Source organism: Lodderomyces elongisporus, chromosome 1 (assembly GCF_030384665.1).
Source record: "Lodderomyces elongisporus chromosome 1, complete sequence".
Taxonomy (NCBI): domain Eukaryota; kingdom Fungi; phylum Ascomycota; class Pichiomycetes; order Serinales; family Debaryomycetaceae; genus Lodderomyces; species Lodderomyces elongisporus.
The window spans coordinates 837,571-857,980 of record NC_083673.1 but is presented as its reverse complement, the minus strand read 5'-3'; the positions used below and the strand labels follow the sequence as shown (position 1 = coordinate 857,980).

At 37.7% G+C, this 20,410-nt stretch overlaps 4 protein-coding genes across 4 annotated transcripts; 3 read left to right on the top strand and 1 right to left on the bottom strand. All coding sequences in view use genetic code 12, as the record gives it.

Moving 5' to 3' along the window:
• Positions 1 to 552: 552 nt before the first annotated feature.
• SEC2 (rab guanine nucleotide exchange factor S2) lies at positions 553 to 2,913 on the top strand (the record flags this gene model as incomplete). Its single annotated transcript, XM_001527745.2, has 1 exon — positions 553 to 2,913. The coding sequence occupies one exon, from the start codon at positions 553 to 555 to the stop codon at positions 2,911 to 2,913; it is 2,361 nt and encodes a 786-aa protein (XP_001527795.2).
• Positions 2,914 to 4,935: 2,022 nt separating this feature from the next.
• Positions 4,936 to 9,879, top strand: PVL30_000305 (uncharacterized protein; the record flags this gene model as incomplete). The annotated part of the gene is made up of 1 exon (XM_001527744.2): positions 4,936 to 9,879. One exon carries the CDS (start codon positions 4,936 to 4,938, stop codon positions 9,877 to 9,879), a length of 4,944 nt encoding a protein of 1,647 aa, XP_001527794.2.
• Positions 9,880 to 9,922: 43 nt separating this feature from the next.
• PVL30_000304 (uncharacterized protein) lies at positions 9,923 to 14,104 on the bottom strand (the record flags this gene model as incomplete). The annotated part of the gene is made up of 1 exon (XM_001527743.1): positions 9,923 to 14,104. One exon carries the CDS (start codon positions 14,102 to 14,104, stop codon positions 9,923 to 9,925), a length of 4,182 nt encoding a protein of 1,393 aa, XP_001527793.2.
• A 2,461-nt stretch (positions 14,105 to 16,565) lies between these two features.
• On the top strand, positions 16,566 to 20,408 carry PVL30_000303 (uncharacterized protein; the record flags this gene model as incomplete). The annotated part of the gene is made up of 1 exon (XM_001527742.2): positions 16,566 to 20,408. One exon carries the CDS (start codon positions 16,566 to 16,568, stop codon positions 20,406 to 20,408), a length of 3,843 nt encoding a protein of 1,280 aa, XP_001527792.2.
• Between the last annotated feature and the right edge of the window lie 2 nt (positions 20,409 to 20,410).

Genomic DNA, 20,410 nt, shown 5'->3' with positions numbered 1-20,410 from the left:
GCATCTTTCTATTCTCTCTCTTTTTTTTTTGATTGAATCTACCACCAAATTATTGAAAAAAGTTTTTTTTTTTTCTTAAACCAAGCTTAATGACCTAAACAAATTGGTTTTGTAGATAATTGACCTATAATCGGCGGCGCTTCTTGCAATCAATTGTATAATATAGAAAAACATAACTGTCAATTGATCATTAAATCTAGATTGGTTATTTGATCAACTTATTTATCGTATCAACCAATGGTCCCATACAAGTTAGAAGACATACAAAACTTAGGTCCCACAAGAACCTGGAATAAAAAATAAAAAATAAAAAATAAAATAAAATTGCGCGACGGCAACAACAACAACAACAACAACAATTACACCTCACTTGAAACTCGGTGCCTTACAGGAAAAAAAAAAGTGCTTTATATAATTTGTTATTTTGATCTCCATTCAACAAGCTGTCAAAATCAAGCAATCTACCTAGACAATAGAAATAAAGAGGAAATTAACTAACCAACTAACCAACTAACTAACTATCTATATAATTGCTAAAAAAAAATTGTGCTAATGGAGACAGCGGAAGACTTGGAAAAAAGATTGGCCGAAGAAGTGGGAAGCTTGTCCACTAGGTTAGTCACTGCAGTCAATAGGCAAGTTGACTTGGAGGAAACAAATATCCAACTCCGCAAGCAGATAAGCAAACTTGAGGAAATGAACAAGTCGTTGATCAAGAATGACGAAAGTTATAAAATCATACTACCCAAGTACCTCAAATTACAAGACGACTTCAAGGATATAAATATCAAGAAAGAAGTTGCAGAATCTGAGAACACGAAATTGAAAGGCGAAGTCGAAGAATTGACAGCATCATTGTTTGACGAAGCAAACACAATGGTATCCAATGCTTCTAGGGAAACACACAATTTCAAAATTAAAAATAGAAAATTGTACGAGGAAATCGACGAAAAGAATATTATCATCGCCAACTTACAAGACCAATTGCATGATTTAAAACAGATGTTTATCAAGATTGAAGACCAACAACGGCTAATGGCGTACACAAATACAGGCCACAACACACCGAAAATGGAGAGCAATATGGAGTTTCCATCTCCAGGTGATGTTACCGGAGGTGATGTAGAGGGCGAAGATCACAAAGACAAACTTCAGCTTCATCTTCAGCAATTGGCCGATTGCTTATATTCACCACAAATTGCAGCAATCAGATTTGATCTCAACAACTACAACAAGGATTTCAAAGGTTTTATATACAATTTAATCAAACCAGACTTTCAATTTGATTTATCCCATTTGAAAAACCTTACATTCTTCAAGAATATATGGACGTACGAGATTGAAACTGCAGTGGGGTATATACCACCTTTACCTCAAACTTCGATCCTCAACCGATGGCAAAAGGGTAAGATTTTCTGGAACTCGCTTGTTGATGGACGTATTTCAATCGAGCCTATCAAAGGCTTTCATGAACGGAAACTGAATTTGGCATCTTCACAAAATGGCCCATTGAACAAGGAACTATTATCCATGGCAATTAGGGAACCGTGCAGCTTCTGTGGCGAGTTCCGCGATGAAGCTTATGAGCATTGCAGATTCCATACATGCAAAATCTACGATGTAGATGAGACAGTTATTGCACAGTACCCCTTGTGTAACTATTGCGTTATAAAATTACGCAACTTGTGTGACTTTTTCGCCAAGATCCGTTTGATTAGATCAAATATTTTCAAGTTGCATCCAAACGCTGCATTTGAAGAGTATGGCGGTACTGGAACCGGATCGTCGACTTTTTACAAGAGGACCAATTCCAGTCTGTCTACAACAGCCTCGACATTTGCAGCAATGACGTCAGCTTCATCTGCATCGTCTTCATCAGCGGCAGCAAAAGCAGAAAACCAAAACACATCTTCATCACCCAATTCATCTGGGTATGGGTATGGGTCTGGGTCAGGGAATAATAATTCACATGGTACCGATAACGATTTGATGAATGGCCATGTGCACGGAATCGATCTTGACGTGGCTGAGGAGTCTAAACTTATCAAAATTTATCTTATGCTAACATTGATTAGACTCAAAATATTCTGGGGTCGGTTGGGTGTATGGGACAATGTTGACCAAATTAATGAAGTTAATTTGGATGAAGTTAACCACGAGTTGTTTATTCACCTCATACCTGCATCAAAGAGGAAAAAATTGGTTCAAGATAGTTTGCCAAACTCTCCTAGACAAGGAACAGTACGAGAAAGCTTTGATAAGTCCCATACTAAAACTGTCAAAGAGCAAAAGACACTGGCCATTGATGGTGCTGATTCTAAAACCACTTCCACAATAATCAATGATGGCAATAGCGATCAAAACCATAGTGATCATAATAACCAACTGGCTCAATTGAACGAAGGACAGAATGATTCTGCCCCTCTGGAGAACAGTATTGATCAAACTGAAGACCAAACCACTATCGACGATCACGATATTCCCGGCAGTTTTATCTTTGACTCAGCACCTAATAATGATTTTGATAATCTGACCGTTACCGGAGTAGTAAACTTGAGTATCAATGCTGATGAAGACAAAGACACAAAGGATGAAGGAGAAAAGACTACAGGCGGAATAGAGAATGAAGAAGACCCTGTTAAGGCACCAAAATTGAGAATACCAATTGAAGATGACGAGTATGACGATGATACGGGAGACGAAGAATTTAAGGACTCAAGTAACGAAGTAAAATCTCGAATCTCTAGTCGCGGGGCGACTCCAAATAACGCCAATACACCAACAATTACGGCGGAGAAAGATTCTGGGTTGAAACGGAGCAAGTCTAAGAGCAAACAATTTAAAGAGAAGATTGACAAGGACTTGAACCAAACTTTGGAGATGTTGGCTGAAAATATGGAGGATATACAGTAGATGCAGTACTTAACTTTTAACAGGAGAAAATAAGAATGCTCGAAGAAAACAAGTGTATGTTTCTCTCCATTAAGTTTATAATTTCCTTTTCTTATTTTATTTTTGAAAGAAGAAAAAAGGAAAGAAAATATTGCACAGGATGATTCGTAATAGATATTAGATCGGCTATATATGTATATATATATATAAATAAAAAAAGCCTTGTTAATTTGGTAGCACTCAACTTTTTACAAAAAAAAAAAGGTGCTGGCTCTTTTGTGCTATAACGGATGTCTCAAAGGAGTAAAAAAAATCACAATTGACACATGCACATGCAAACTATTTGTCACCTGACTATATGCTGGATAGCAAGGCCATTCGACCAATATATTTCCGTATATGAAGATGCTGCTTCTCCATCTTTATCTAGGGTTATGCAAAAAAAAACATCATGCTACAATGAAGTAAGCTTTCTATTTGGAAAACCAGGAATAATTCTGAATAAATAATAGGAAAGAAGGAAAAGCGCAGTTGTTCGTTGTGGAGAATAATATAGCGTGAATCCACGTAAGAGTAGGCGTAGGGGTAGCTTGTAGCGCGTAGAGTAGAAATCACAAAGAAAAAAAAAAAAATTAAAACACGACCACCAGAGCGAGAAGAAAAAAAAAAATAAAAAAAGGATTCGTCTGTTGTATGAGAAATAATCAAGTGTTTGAGTTTTACTGCTATCGAATACAGCTAACGAGAGAGAAAGAGAACGTAAATAAGGGTGGAGTCTGAACAAGTAAAAATACCCCAACCACCATTGATCAATAAAGCACCAACATCAGTCTTTCTAACTTTACAGTTCAAAGAGGAAAAACAACGTTCTCAGCCACTATTTGTGAAACCAAGTTCTACATTGAAACACCTTTACATAAACAAACACTCACGCACACATACATACACAAATACACCTATATATTCATTGGTTTATCGATTGATTGATTTGTTCGTTGGCAAACAAATTAGCGACAACTTCCGATAGTATAAACAACTGTTTAGCTTCTGATTTTAAGTATTTGGATACCATCTCTAGTACACAAAATTGTTCTTTATTGCTTGCTTAACTTTTACATTCATATGGCGCTATAAATTATATTTTCAACAATTATGTCGTCAAATAGTAAGGCAAGTCACGGCAGCTCAAATAGAAAATCAACAAACTCAATCTTTAGTGTTATAAGAAATCGAGATAGCCAGAGGGATAAAGACAGGGAAAGAGACAGAGAGAGGGAAGCTCACACGAGGAACGAAAGTCAATCGGACTTTTCTTCAAGCGAAACCGCAAGTATACTTTCAGGAGGAACACAGTACTCTTCCAACAGCAGGAGACTGACACATAACAATCATCTGATCCAGTCTTTTCAGCAACAGCCTGGGCAACCTTTTCAGGAGCAGCTATACCACCTGCCACTGCAGATACTGCTTCTGCTGCATACTAACCCTTATCAAACTCAAACTCACACTTCTCCTTATACATCCACTTCTACTATCAATAATCATCATCACCCTCATGAACAACAACAACAACAACAACAACAGTCACCCTATGCTAGGAAATCATCAGTATACAGCATATCTACTCTTGGGTCCGGGAAGCCGTCTTCAATTAAACAGCACCCAGTCAACCCTTATGACACAACCGCTACTGGCGCTGGATTGAGCAGACAATCTACCAACTTCACATCCCCTAATGCATCCACAAGCTTAAGTCGAAAATCCACCAATGTATCAATTAATTCCCTTGGTCGTTCAACAAAGAATCCATATACAGATACATCTTCTTCCTATCCGGCTGCTTCCGTTTCTTCTTTGCAAGATAGCAATGGTAGCACCAACCACAATAACAATTATTATAATAATAATAATGCTAATAATAATAACAATATAATTGATAATTATAATAATAATAATAATAATAATTTTCCTTTAGAAAAACCGTCTCCGCTTGAGATCGACAGAATGTTTAAAAATTTACTAGAAAAATTAAACATCAAAGGAATGGCACCACAATCAGCACGAGAATTGTTAAACTCAGACACCGAACGCAAGTGGATGCTTTTAGTTCAAAATCACAAGGCAGAGCAGGAACGGCAGGTTCGCCATGCCAATGAAAAAGAAACCCATACACCGAAACTATATGCCCAATTATTGATACTGAAGAGCATAACAAAACAACAATTGAATGAATTGTGGGTGCAACTACGAAGCGAACCAATCAACTGGCTTAGGGTCTTTGTATATGACTGCCAAGGTGACACGCTATTGGCGACTACACTACTGAAACTTCATGAGGACATGGCTCAAAGAGGTGTTTCTAATATTGAGGATGAGAGGTTTGACGAAGAGCATTATATAATGAGATGTCTCAAATGTGTTTTGAACCAGAAACTTGGAGCAGAAAGGATTAGGACAGATGTTGATATATTTGTCAATGCTGTTTGCGGATGCTTATTATCACCAAGATTATTGACTAGAAAATTGGCTACTGATGCATTGACTTTTATCATCACATATAACTTGAAAGACAGCGGCAGGTACCACAAAGTTTTGAGGGCAATTGACTCACTCAACGACAAAGTTCGGTTCGATTTTGAGGAATATGATGAGAATAATTCAAATAAAAAGAGGCATCTTATAAGGAAACCACCACCAAGTCTTGGAAGTAAGAGGTTTGAAGTGTGGCTTAGTCTTGTTGAAAGAACAGTTGATGCCAAGGGTAAATTCAACTCAAATGTCGGAGAACGTGAAGAAGTGAGGTCTCAATATATTGGAACAACTTCAAAAGAAAATCATTTCCCGGATTATTGTATTGCGACGCTTTTGTTAATTAGCATTATTGTCCAATATGGAGCTGACTTTAGGGTTCGAATTCATTTGCGTGCTCAATTACAAGCTGCTGGTCTCAATAGGCTTCTTGCAAAATTTCAAGACTTGCGTTTAGAAAATTTGCTGAATATCTTGGATCAGTATCTTGATTTAGCTAGGGCAGATGAAGAGGAGATGAAATTTACTCAAAATATAGATGAGAACCTCAACTTCAATGACCCTGTTGAGTTGATGAGATCCTTGTGGGAGAACATACGTGACTCAGAAGCACAAGACCATTTTCTCAGTACAATCCAGCACTTATATTTGGCGCAAAGTGAACGGAAAAATGATCAAAGGGAATTGGGCCATAGCCTTAGGGTGCTTGACAATATCGTCCAAAATCTTTCTTCTGTCCAAACCAGTGATGAAAATACCGCCATCAACATTGCCATAAACAGATTGACATCGAGTATGAGTACCGATGATCAATATAGGAGAGCGCTTGAAGAGGTCAAATATTATCGTAAAGTTGCCGAAGAAGCTACAGCAGAACGCGACGAGATATCCAAGCAGCTTTCTATGGGTGCCGATGGGCTAATCACTAGCCTCACGAATGATCTTAAAGAGCGTGATTTGGTGATTTCAAGATTTCGTCGAATAAATGAGGAGACGCGCGAGGAGATGAATGAATTGAAAACCAAGTATATGAAGGAGAAACAGGAGCTGGAACTTGAGATGCGAGAGCTTCTCATCTTACTCAATAGCAGCGAATTAGAGACGAGCAAATCGCGGAAGGGGAAAACTACAACGGTATCACTTTCGACGTCTAATGCCGAATTGGCTGATAGATTGAAAAGGCAAATCCATCGTCGTCGAGCCGAATCCCGTTTGGATAATAAACAATTGGGTACTCAAGTCGAACCACTGAAGAGATTGCGCGCTTTGAGAGATCAAATGGGAGATATTGAGAATATGGCAAGGGAGTTGGAAATGACCGAGTTTGAAAATTACACTGGAGAAATAGCCGATGAGGCAAAATCACTTTCGGAGCCTGAAATTGCAGAAAGTGCCTCTGAATCTGAAGTTGAAGAAGGAAATAAGGAAGAAGAGGAAGAAGAAAACGAGGAAGAGGAGGAGAAAGAGGAGGAGGAAGAGGAAGAGGAAGAGGAAGAGAAACTTGAAGAGTTGTATCTACCACCAACTCCACCTTCACCTGAGAATAAGCGTCCAGTCAGAAGTGACGATCTTATAAAACTCGATAACCTTCGTAAAAAGCTTTCAAATCTTCAAGGCGAATCCAACGATATCATGAAATTCAACAGTAGCTCGATACTCAATAAACAAAAATATCTTGCAATGGAGAGGTTGCGTGAATTGGAGCAAAATTTTAAAGATTTCAATATCGACTTTTCACTTAGTGATGAGGACGACCAATTTGCATTCACCGAACTGGCTCAAGTTGATGATAATATGAAGGATAAAACGAAGGAAGTGTTGAGTGAAGTTGAGAGATTACGGAACGAGCTTAGAAAACAACTCGCCGCAGCCCAAAAAACAGCACAACAGAAGTCTTCCAAAACCCAAAAGTCCACGCTGAAACGTGACTCTATAATGAAGAAAATTGAAGACAAATATGTCAAAGGTCAAGTTAAAACAGAAAGTATGGGTACACCAGTTTCTGGCTCAGTATCCAAAGAATATAAAAAGGCTAACCGCACAACAACTATAGGTGGCATGGATCCACTGTTTTTGAAGGAACTAAGCAATAAAGTTAAGATGACAGAGGCAATTTCTACGTCATCAGATGTAAATGAAGAGGAAGGGTCGGTTTCATCTTCGAAGGGCCAAGTACATGATAAAGCCGTAGAAGAACCAAACCTGTCTGCAGGAATCACATCTGCTTCTTCTGTTCAAGAGAAATCATTACCATCAATACCACCACCACCGCCACCGCCACCTGCTCCACCACTTCCATCGTTCTCAAATGGAAAAGTCACTGGAGGTGTAGCTTCTCTGCTCCCACCACCACCTCCACCACCGTTACCACCTCTACTTTCTGGGTCCCAAAATAGTTTGGCCCCAGGACCACCACCTCCGCCTCCACCGCCTCCACCGCCTCCACCAGGCTTGTCTGTTGGGTCAAATATAGCTGGCCCACCTCCTCCGCCTCCACCTCCACCACCATTCCCTGCGTCTGCTTCTAAGACACGCAAATCTCCATTTGGCACACCTGAATCCTTGAGCTCACCCCAATTTGAGCATGTTCCTCGACCAAAGAGAAAACTAAAACAATTGCATTGGGAAAAAATTGATCATAATGAAGCTACTAGCTCTTTTTGGAAAAATCAATCCACTAGTACCTTAGCATCAGACTTGATGTCCAAGGGTGTATTTGATGAGATTGAAATTATTTTTGCTGCAAAGGAAATAAAGAAACTTGCCACAAAAAAGAAAGAGGATATAGATAAGATTTCTTTCTTGAGCAGAGACGTAGCTCAACAATTCAGCATCAATCTTCATGCTTTTAACCAATTGTCCGATGAGGAATTTGTGGCTAAAGTATTACGTTGTGATAAAGATATCATAACAAACCACTCAGTTTTGGAGTTTTTTGGCAAAGATGAAATTACGGAGATTACTAATTCAGCCGCACGAAATTTCGAGCCATACTCAACCGACTATAAGGTTGAAGATATCACGAAACCTGAAAAGGATCCGTCCGAATTGAAGAGACCCGACCGAATTTTCTTAGAATTGATGTACAATTTGCAACACTATTGGAAGTCGAGGAATAGAGCTTTGACTATTGTTGCGCACTATGAAAAGGATTACGAAGATTTGGTTTCGAAATTGAGGGCTATAGATGAGTCTGTCGACAGCATTAAAAACTCTAACAGCTTGAGAGGCGTTTTTGAAATCATCTTGACTGTAGGAAACTACATGAATGATACTTCCAAACAAGCAAAAGGTTTTAAACTCAATTCGTTGCAGAGATTGAGTTTTATGAAGGATGAAAAGAATAGTATGACGTTTTTACATTATGTTGAAAAATTGATCAGGACCCAGTACCCAGAGCTTCAACAATTTTTAGATGATCTTGCCAAATGTAATGATATTGCAAAATTCTCAATTGAAACCATTTACAACGATTGCAAGGATTATGCCCGGGCAGTCAAGAATATCCAAACCTCGATAGATATTGGGAATCTTTCAGACATTTCAAAGTTCCACCCTCTGGATAGGGTATTGAAAGTCGTGCTACCTACACTACCAAGAGCTAGTCATAAGGCGCAATTATTGATTGATCAAGCTAATTTCACTATAAAGCAATTCGACGACTTGATGATTTATTTTGGTGAAGACCCCTCTGACCAGTTTGTGAAAAACTCTTTTGTGAGCAAATTTACCAACTTCATGAGGGAGTATAAACGAGTTCAAGCCGAGAATGTGAAGCGCGAAGAAGAAATTCGCATATACGAACAAAGGAGAAAATTACTCGAGACACCTAAGAAACTGTCAGCTGAGCTGGGAGAAAGGCGAAACGACAATGCATCAGAGAATGACGAGGACAACGAAAATGGGGACGAAGGTGTCATGGACTCGTTATTGGAAAAATTGAAAGCAGCAGGGCCAGCCCGTGGAGAACCTACATCTGCTCGTAAGAAGGCAATGTTGAGAAGACAAATATTGGAAAACCAGCGCAAATTCGCCAACTCGTCTACTTCGCCTTCAAAAGATGGAAGAGATTCTGAAATGTCGGAAGATGACCTGACTTTACTACAAGAAAGCGAGAGTACTGATTCAGTAGACTCGAAACAAACTGAGGTGCGAAGTTCACGAGCAAAGAATTTATTACAAGAACTACGAGGCGCTAATGAGGATGACTCGGAAGAGTCAGTCTCATTGGCTCAGAAATATAGGCAAGAGAGGTTGAAGAAAAAACTGACAATTGATTCTTCTTCTTCTTCCTCTTCTTCTCCCTCTGCTGCTGCTGCTGCTGCTACAACTACAGCTACAACTAATATGGCCTCCGCTAACATCGACGCAACTACGCCCACGACTACAGATAACCATAACAATGGCGACAAAAGTGACAACGATGCCAATACCGACGCTACAAAAATTTTGGACTGAACTAAATAAACCATTTTATTTCTTTGTTTCCATTACCTTTCTTTTATAGACTAATTTTAGAAAATGCTACTGTTGATACCTCATCCAAATCATAATCAAGAACAATATTTTTTCTCTCTTTTTTCTGTTCAATAGTTTCATCTTCAAGTTTGTAATTTCTAACAAACTCAAAATAAGGCTTGTTTAACGAGTACAAGCCAGTTCCTGCCAACTTCCCTTTTAATGGACGATCTAATTTTTGCAAATATTCTTCAATCAGTATTTCAAATGAATTCCCTTTATTCTTTAAACTCTGGGTGATTAATTGCAACTCTTTACAATCTTCCTTGACGGATCGTAATGCAATGACCGATCCACTTACAGTGATACACAATATTGTTATGTCCTCGTCGGATTTCAGCATCTGATTTCCAATTTCCTTTGCTATCCACGGATTGTTCAATTTTGCAGCAAAAAGTTTTGCAATACCGGGGATCTTAAGATTCATATTAGAATTAAAGGTTCTTTGCTTATGGCTGATGCCCATCGCCAGCGACGATGAAAATGATAATGGTAATAATGGTAATGATGATGATGATGACGATGCAATATGACCATTTTGCATTATGGATATCTCACCGGTTAGCTTGTTGCTCCCAACAAGAGCAGTCTTGTAATTCAATTGATCCACATATGGCTTCAAGATTGTGTCATTTCTAACCGCAATAGTTTCCATCAGCTCTAAAGAAATTTGGAAAATCGAGTCAGTACTCGTACAAACCAAACCGATATCGTTTTGCACATGAAAGTTTGTGATTTCACTTGGAAACACACTATGAAGAATTGGAGTGGTGAATTTTTTTAAAGTTTCGTCATATGAAGTACACCATATTGAAGAGTCACCGGCAAAAAGAATTTGACCTCGCCATTGCCGAATATATTGCACCGGACAAGAATGCTCAAACAAGGTCAACTCAGATAATATCAACTGACTACTTTGCTCTTTGTTTAATCGATTTCTCTTTATGTCCAAAACCCTTACATAACCTATAGGTTTCATCGATTCATTATCAACGCAAGCAGTACCTACAAGATACTTGTGCGTTATTTTGTTGTTACGTTCAATCTCCCATACACAGAAACTAAGAAGCTTCTCATCCGGCTTAAACACCAGATCAACATGGCTGCTCCTACTTCTTCTTTTGGAAAAATGAATTTCTTCGACATGCTTGACAATTCGTAGTGTTTTTTTATCAACAAAATTTACTTTTTTCAAGGATGTGTTGGAGGTGCAAAAAATGGCAAATAATGAAAGTGCAGGTAAGAACTGAACTTTTGTTGAATTTTCTGAAACTCTAATACTTTTCGTCGAGAACCTTTTATACATAGAGACTTCTGTCAAGACGAGTCCGTTATTTCTAAACAATGCAAGTCGGCACCTCTTGTTAGTGACAGACGTGTTTCGCATATATAGCATCGATCCAATGGTTCTAGGTTGGAGTTCGTTAAAGTTGACTTTTTGCGGATACTTACCAACCTGAGGATCGTACAAAAATAACGACCCACAAGCAATAAATGTTATATTCAAGTCCACTTTGAGGAACAAAACACTTTGTTCGCCAATTTTCCAAAAATTTTGATACACAGGTTTTTTTTGACTATTGTCAAAACAAAATACAAATCCATTTTGCATTCCAACTAAAACAAGGTCATTATTGTTCTGAACGAAATCATTAGGAATGAAAAATTCCCTTGAAATGTTATCACACTGATGCGAGGAATCGCCAAACAGTTTCAAATGTACAATATTGCCAAGAGAGATCGAGTTTTTATCAATATTGTAAAACTCTAAAGTCCCTGCATACGTTCCTAAAACAAATCCCATACTATCTTTGTTGCGGTAAGATTTAAGCATAGAAGGATTAGAATCTAGATGAATCGTAGTCCAAAGGATAAAAATATCATCAACATTGGTATCGGTATCGGTATTGGTATTGATTTCCAATTCCAGTTTCTCGTTTGGGTCAGCAATAATGTATGCATAAAGAGTTGCACGTCCTTCGTTTGATTCTCCCACAAGTACCAAGATGCGGCCTATAACTTCGGCAAATAGGATAGTGTAATCAACTCCTTGTTGTAAGAACGTGTCAAATAGATTACTCAATATTATGGAATTGGATGAGATCTGTATTACCATCTCATCGTCCCCAAAGCCCATTGTCGATACAAATACTGTATCTGAAGTAATTCCAATTAATGGATCTTGTATTTCCATTACTGGGTCGATTTTGTCACTTTCATCAAGCTCAAGCAAAATGGTTTGAAAAGGCAACAGACAAAAGATGTAATATGTGTTATTTAATATCACCAGCCATGTCTTTCTTGCTTTTCTCCAGTCGGTATAAGTGCTTCTAAGCTTGCGGCCAGTATAACCATCATGAATTTGTGAGAGCGAGCGCTTGCGATTTAATCCAACAAGAGCCCAAAGTTCATCACATTCAGGTAGAGTCGAGTTCTTCGCTTGTTGCAGAGGAACCATAACACAATCTACTACGGGTGCCCATGCATCATAATTTTCTATTGTGCTGTGAATGTCAAATTTGTAGCTTTTTGAATCAGCTCTTTTCTTATCGCCATCTCCATCGTCACCATCGTCACCATCACCATCATCATTTTCATTATCTTTATCATCATTATAATCATTATCATCATCAGCAAAATTTTTCTCCTTGTTCTCCTTGCTCTCCTTTTTTTCATGTTTTTCACAAAGTCTTAGGATCTTGCCTCCACCACCGATGCTTGCGAATGACAAAATATAAAGTTTTGCATTGTTCGAGGCTTCAAATGTAAAGCTTGATATAGCATTTGTAACTTTAAATATTGGCTGTATGGAGACAAAATCATTATCAGCAACCACTACGGAGTACAATATTCCATCTTTTGTTGCAATTATCACTTCATCCAAACTTTGGTTCATGTTCATGTTTGTGTTGGTTGGATTTGAATTAGAACCCAATTTAACATCCAAATTTGTGTTTTTTGACATAAAAACTCTCGATTCTGGAACGTAAAAAGAGGTTGGAAATGATGTCCATGGGGCTCCTTTTGATTTGAATACGTGTTCAGCTGAAATTATATCATGAACTGTAAGAATCAACAAATTTGTCGGAGATACAAACAAGAAAGACCCGTTGTTGTTTAATGGTGCAATGAAGACAGGAATTTCAAAAGTATTCCGTAATGGTAATGTTGTTTTATCAATCCCGCGCTTGGGTCCATAAAAATTAGACCATGAATACAAGTTTATAAATAACCGCCTTTGCTCTGTAAACACAAGTGTTAAGAACATATCCGTTTGTGCTGCATATCGTGGCTCCAAAAAGCATGAATCAATCAAGGATCCACCTAGTGCAACGTTTAAATGACTTTCAAACACAATCCCACTCAGTGACTGTTTGGCTGTTGCATATAATCTGAAAGAGTCGGATGCAGAAAGCGAAACAGTGGCACTGCCCAGAATCGTTGATTTCAAGTCAAATCCACTAGTTTGTAGATCTATGTGGCTCTTGCCCTTGGATACCAAGTTCCACCATTGGATGATAAAGGGTTTAAACACCAAATGCATGTTTCTCTTATCGCAGATATCACAATAGTGATGGTGATTTTGGTGACAGCTGCAATGATGGTTATAACTGTAGTCTGAATCACTAACTTGTCTTGGAATGTGATATACACGCAAAAGAAGTAAGAACCCAGATGTTAATGTAATGGCGAGATGGTCTTCTTCTTGTGCAACACCGGCACGAACCCGGCAAAAAGACCTCACCGGTGCTTTCAATTTGTATTCTATATCGTCGACAACTAGGGACAGGTGCTTGACCAATACATTTACATCGTTGTAGATAGCACGATCGAAATTGTAATCTGTTGTGTTTGTTTCATTATGGTCAAACTCTTCGAGAATGTCCATTTCGTCGAAAACATCAGCTTGAGAGTCTTCTGTTGGAGCAGATATCAGTTGAAACTCGTCATCTTTGTACGTGCTGCTCGTCAGGCCTCTGAACTCCTTGTTTAGTCTTACTTTAAATTGAGGAAAAATTCCCAATATTGCTGAGGATGACACTAATGTTTGTTTGATAAATACTTCATGTTTGAAATTCCTATCCACAAACGCGTCCTCCAATTCCTTATATTTTGTACTCAGTTGTCGGTTGTCATTTTCAAAGGAATCTAACTTTACATCCATCCTTCCACAAGCTTCAGATGTAGCAGGTCCATGTATATGTAGTGTGTAGCACGGAACTATCTTTTGGTGACTTGAATTAACGCGAGCCACACTAAGAACCTTTGAGCGAACAATTACTTAAGCAAAGTAAAAATAAAAATGAAGATAAAAACAAAAGAATAAAGTCAAAACCCGCGCATGCTATAGTCGCGAGTGAAGCATACAATATTATGTCGCAATGAAATTATTTGCAACCATAAATGAACCTGCTTGTTTTGTGCACCAAATGGGAGGAAGAAGAAGAAGAAGAAGAAGAAGAAGAAGAGGCTTGATTAGCAAAATGAAGGAATACAAGAATGTGAGTCAGGGTTTGTGATACAACATAAACAATTGGATCGTTGTTCCAACATGCGTCCCGTGTTTAAGGAATTTTGGCTGCAGTATTGAAATTTGTTAACTGATCAAAACTTAGAGTACTTTGAATATTTTATTATGTTTATTGAAATTTCATCTTCTCCTCTTGCTCTCTATTGAACTTTACCTTCAACCATCAGCAAAGAAACTTTAAAGTCGAAGTCAAAGTCGAAGTCGAAGTCAAAGTAAAATCTAAAGTCGAACGCCGAAATAAGCTTTTTGAATTGTCAACTTCTTACACATCATTATCAAGTATATTAATCATTGCAAAGCTTCTTCTCTACATGCTTAGTAGTATAAGTTGATTTTCTAGTCAGAATTTTTTGGAGGGACATAAAGCAAGGCTAAGTAGTTGAAATTAACAGTAATCATTAGAGAAACCAAAGAAGAAAATGTTGCAAACTTTTGGGCTAAACAAAATTGGTTGGTGGAAACAATCACGTGGTAAAGAGTTAATAAGGTGAAGGGAGAAAATTTTTAAACTCGTTTTCACAAGTGCGAAAGCAGTCAACACAACTAATACACATACACACACACATATACACACACACACTAAAAAAAGAAGACACTTACAAGTACATTTGGTAGCGTCTTATTTTTTTGCTCTCGCGATGGAGTGAATAGACTTTTAAAAACTTTCTCTCAGAAATTTTTCTTTTTTTTTCCAACACTCAAGGTCCACTTATTTTTCTTCCTTCTTTCAAGAAACATAGCCATTAAGGCTATTGTCGTCACCATTGATATGAAAGTATGTTTTATTTACTTTAAATTTTTCCACTTTTGTAATGTTTTACAAAATCGGCGATGATTAATTGCATTTACCAATTGTTCCAACTGAATTTTCACAGGTTGACAATAAGCATTATCGTTAAGTTTCAGCCTTGTATGAGCCGATTTTTTATCCCTACACATTTACATATACATGAATCAAATTTTGTTTTCTTTTTTCTTTTTTATTTTTTTGAATTCAAAGTTCCTTTACTAACAATGGTTATTAGTGTATGTAACAACAAACAGATTGTCTCTATTATTTGATCAGATTTGAGGATGATTGATACCGACCGGGCGGACATAATTGGTTCCTTGCCCCTTCTCTTGTACAAATAGGGAGAAGGAGTCGCAGGTCTAGTGTACAAAATTTTGGACTTGTTGGCTATGGAATACTTGATGAAAGGTCGTTTTTTCTGAATACGATCTGATTTGAAATTTTTTATATTTTCTTTATTTTGTCTGGAGACAATGTAACTAACTCAAAGGTTTAGATTATATATGTTACTGCTAATACTGCTGCTATTTTTTTTTTCACTAGCTATGTTTGCTTTTGTTAGTGGCTACAAACGTCATTTTCATCATTCTTATATCAGCATACTTGTTGTTGCAAAAGGTTTCTATGATGATTTTTTACAATATTCACACTGTACTAGAAGTTTTACTTCAGTGACTACACCATAAAAAAACTGATTTAATGACTCTGATTGAAACTTTTGTTTTTTGCACCAGGTATGTGTGAGGATGATGTTTATAGCGACTAATAGGCTGAACGTATATAGTGAACATGTCGATATATATATATATGTATGTATAGACTCACTTTGATCTATCGATGAATGAATCATATATATAGAAAATGAACATTTTATAATTAGGCACTTTAATGAATGAATGAATGAATGAATGAATAGCATAATTGAACCAAATACTTTTCATCTCTGTGAAGTATCTCTTGAAGAAGATATTGTAGTCTTACTCTAAGTGTGCAATTTCGCCCAGGCTTCATAGTATGCACGAGAGTAATAGTAAGACAAATTATAAGCGCTTCGAAAATTTCCAAATTTGCAACACGTTATTTAACGTAAGATTTTATTTTCCAAGCACACACCTATTAGCCACGAAACCTTTCTTGTATATATACATTTATACACACATACACACATACATACATAGATACATAAATACATACGAACAAACGCTCACATAGGTTTACAGTTTTGAGAGCAGAACAAGAACAAGAAAAAGAAAAAGAACAAGAAGAAGAAGTGGAAGAAAGTTAACAAAGTTTGTCGTTGCAATGATTCGACTACGATGCCATAGTGTTTTCACCAGAGAGTTGTCTAGAAGACGAGAGATTGCTCTTCTTCTACAGAGACCATCGCACATCAGGAGAGCATTATCAATGGGATTATTGCGATCACGACCGCAGCCATTTTATGAAACATCAGAAAATTTTCTATTGAATCCATCGAGTATGTCAAAAAGTAATTGTTATTATCCAACATTATTCAACAAAAATCACACCCAGTTGAGGTTTGTTTCAAAATACTTATACCCATCTCCACCGCGTCAGGCGTTTTTTGAAAGTTTTTTAAGTGGCGGCTTTGCCAAGGCCAACAAGATCATATTCGGCGAAGACCATGACCGATATATTCAGTGGTTGAAAACCGCGAGCCTGTTTAGCAACAAGGATATTGCAATGATTCTTGATGACTTTGATCACATAGTCAAGGCATCCTACGAATTCAGAGCATCAGGGGTGAAAACTATAGCGAGCATATGGCAAGCTCTCAGCTCCCGAAGCCGCAACACTCTGGGAGTTCAGAGGCTTATGGAAGAAATTGTCAATAGGAGAGATCTTTTGTTGCGGCTTTTGCTTGCAACCGGAGAATATGAATTCTTCCAAACCAAAATCATGCCGGTAATTCTACAATATGTTCCATCGGAAAGCCTCAATTATTTGGATAGAGGATTACAGGCAGCTCGAGCAACATGGAATAGTTCAGAATCCGAGATCGACTTTGACCAAGAAGAAATGGAGAAATACTTGTCTTGTGAAGATATTCCTCTTGAGCAGCGAAGAGAATTTTTGAAATTACTAATCACGCCGGCCATGCGTGCAGCAAAACCCATGTACGTGAAGATTAAACTAGTTGGCCAGTTCCTAGATTTTGCAAACAAATTGGAATCAGAAGAATGGTTCAAGGATCCGAAACATACAGAATACGACGACATCTTTGTTTTAATTGGATTGGCTCCGGTCGATATCAGCCGCCTACATGGGTATCTACATGATCTTTTGGCCATTGTGGAGCTGAGGTTTGACAAAGAGGATACACGTTTGTTCTTTACGCATTTGATGAGAGTGTTAGTAGACAAGGCACCTTCAATTACAAACATCATATTCAAGTTCAAACTTAGTGAGAAAAAGAAGGCAGAAGATAAAACAGAGGATGCATTGAGTCCATTGGATTTAGCATATGCGATGAAAGCCCGTGCTAAATTTAATGAAGATGCAGTGTTTGATTTATTTCTGGAGCAATCAGTTTTGCAAGATGCACGGGTACAAGAGGAAATTTTTCTTAGTTTATGTGCCGAAAACAAGGATTGGAAGTCGTTACAAAAAAGATTTGAAATGATGGCTGGTAAGGAAGACTTGCCTAGTACTATTCATTATGGGATTGCGATACAAGCATTGGAATACCTAAAAGCCGATGTCCAGTTGGAGAAACTATATCGCCACATAAAAGCTCGCAAGATGAATGCCAATGCAGCCGTCTTCACTGCTTTGATGAAAATGAAATTGAGGCATGAGGATCAATCAGGTCTTGATAATCTCTTACAAGAGTATATAAGCTTGTCACAAGATAAATCTGCGCCTGCGCCCAACAAAGATGTACATGTCCTTGTTCCATTCACAATGAGGCTTTTCATGGAAAAACAAGACTATACTGAAGTCTTGCAAAGACTTCATAGCTATCTCGAAAACGAAGTCAAAACTGGTGTTAAATTTGTTTCGGACTCGTTTTTGTCAGAAGTGCTAATATATTTTGCAGACAATTGTGCGTTGAGAGAGTTTCAAAGATTGCGTAACTTGGTTAGCAGGTGTAATAGAGAGAGTTCTGAGTTTCACTCAGCAATAGTCCACGCATTATCTACGCTCGGAAGATTTGCAGAGGCAGAAGAAGTAGCATTTGAGGCACATGGAAACTCTGCAATTCCCTTTTTTGATTTCCGCATATATTCTTCGCAATTGCGCAACTACACAATGTGGCTACAACTGAACCCGCCATTAAACTTGAAACGTTCTATTGAGCGTCGTATATTTTTCATTCTTGCTAGTTGGTCAAACGAACACTATTCTATGTTCCAAGCACAAGTTGGTGGAGTTGAATTTTTAGCAGGAATAATGGATCTGTTGAACAATCAAGCTAAGCAATTTAGTAGAGAAAGAGGTATTCGAAAATTGAGGGGCCACCTGCGAAGGGCAGCAGCGACTGCTGCTTTAATCCAAGACCAGCGCCATATGAAATATGACATCGCGTTATTTTTACCTCTGTTGCGTTTGTATCTGAGCTTTGAGAAATTTAATCCACCTGAGGTTATGAGAATCCACAAACTAATGAAAGAGAGGAATATCCGTGTAACAGCAGAAGCTTATTACTACGTATTAGGGGCATTGACATATATGGATTCTAAGAAAGAGCCAACGTTTAGACGATCAAAACGTATGTTAGAGCAGCTTTTGCGTAATTACGGCGTTTTCGATGAAAATCCAGCTACAGACGTCAAATTAGATTTCCAACAGAATTGTGTTTCCTTATCAAAAGTTGTTCTCCAGTTCCAGAAGAATGTACCTGCAGAGATTGCAGATGAGATTGTTGAGCAATTTTTAGCTGGTTGCCAAAAGAAATTGAAAAAAGATGCATTTCCGTTGAAATTAAAGCTTCGAACAAATTCAATGCAAAGATTGATTTTGAAAAGAAAGAGCACGCAAGAGTATGCTCAATTTTTAACTGAAACGTATAATCAATACTCGGAAATGTTGAATTACATGCAAAATGTCTCACCAGAGAATGAGCCGTTTGTAATACCACCTTTCTTTAGTCGAGAATTTGGGGAAGTTTTGGTTGAAATGATACAAATGCATATGAATTTAAATGGCACGCTAGATGAAAAGTTGCAAAACGAGGTTCTCGATTTGTTATTGAAAGGAGTTACTATGCCAAATTCTGATTATAACAAACTCCTTGATACTTGTTTGAAGTCTCCGAATCGTGACCTCGATCGAATATTGAAAGTTATTGAAAAGTATCTCGCGGATACAAATCTTTCGGAATTAACCCGTTATCAAAAGAAAAGATTTTGTTATAAGCTTTGTATGTTGCACATGGCACTGAAATACGGCGATGAAGCGGTGGAGAAGAAATTTTCAATCCTTTCGAAATTTTATAATATTGAACCTTTAAATCAAACTCGTGAACAACTCGAACCTAAGGATTATATTATTAATTTTCTTAGGAGTAGTCGCGGGTACTTGTTCAATATAGGCGAAGATCCTTTTCTTGGAAGTTCAATGACTATATTTGAATTTATAGATTACTTTAACCCAAGTCGTCGTATCAAGGGACTCAATTTAGTTGCAAACACCTTTAGGACCATGAAAATCACACTTCAAAAAGAGATTATGGAGGGAAATTTAGATGTTCGATATCTAGAATTGAACTTTCCAAAGACTATGAAGTTGTATTCATCAAAGTCAGAGTTCTACGTAATGTTGAGTCGATTCAATTCTGAAATTGACCGTTACTATCGAACATTGGAAACCAAACTACCAGATAGGAACAAACTGAGGTTTGGAGATCAGAAAACTATAAGAATTGAAAAATCAAAGGATGTACTCAAATATCTATTACTAAAAACAGATAAAAATATTGATTTTTATATATCAAAAGATGCTAAACTTGATTTGACTCCAATGCTCCATTTCTCGCAGTTGTCACAGAAGTCACAGAAGTCACAGAGTTTGCATCAGTCAAATGAGCTGCGACATTTACGACAGATGCAACTACAGAATAGAGTCGAGAAGCGGGTGAAATCAGATTCGATTGGTGAACTGGGAAATACTTTTAACATGTAAAT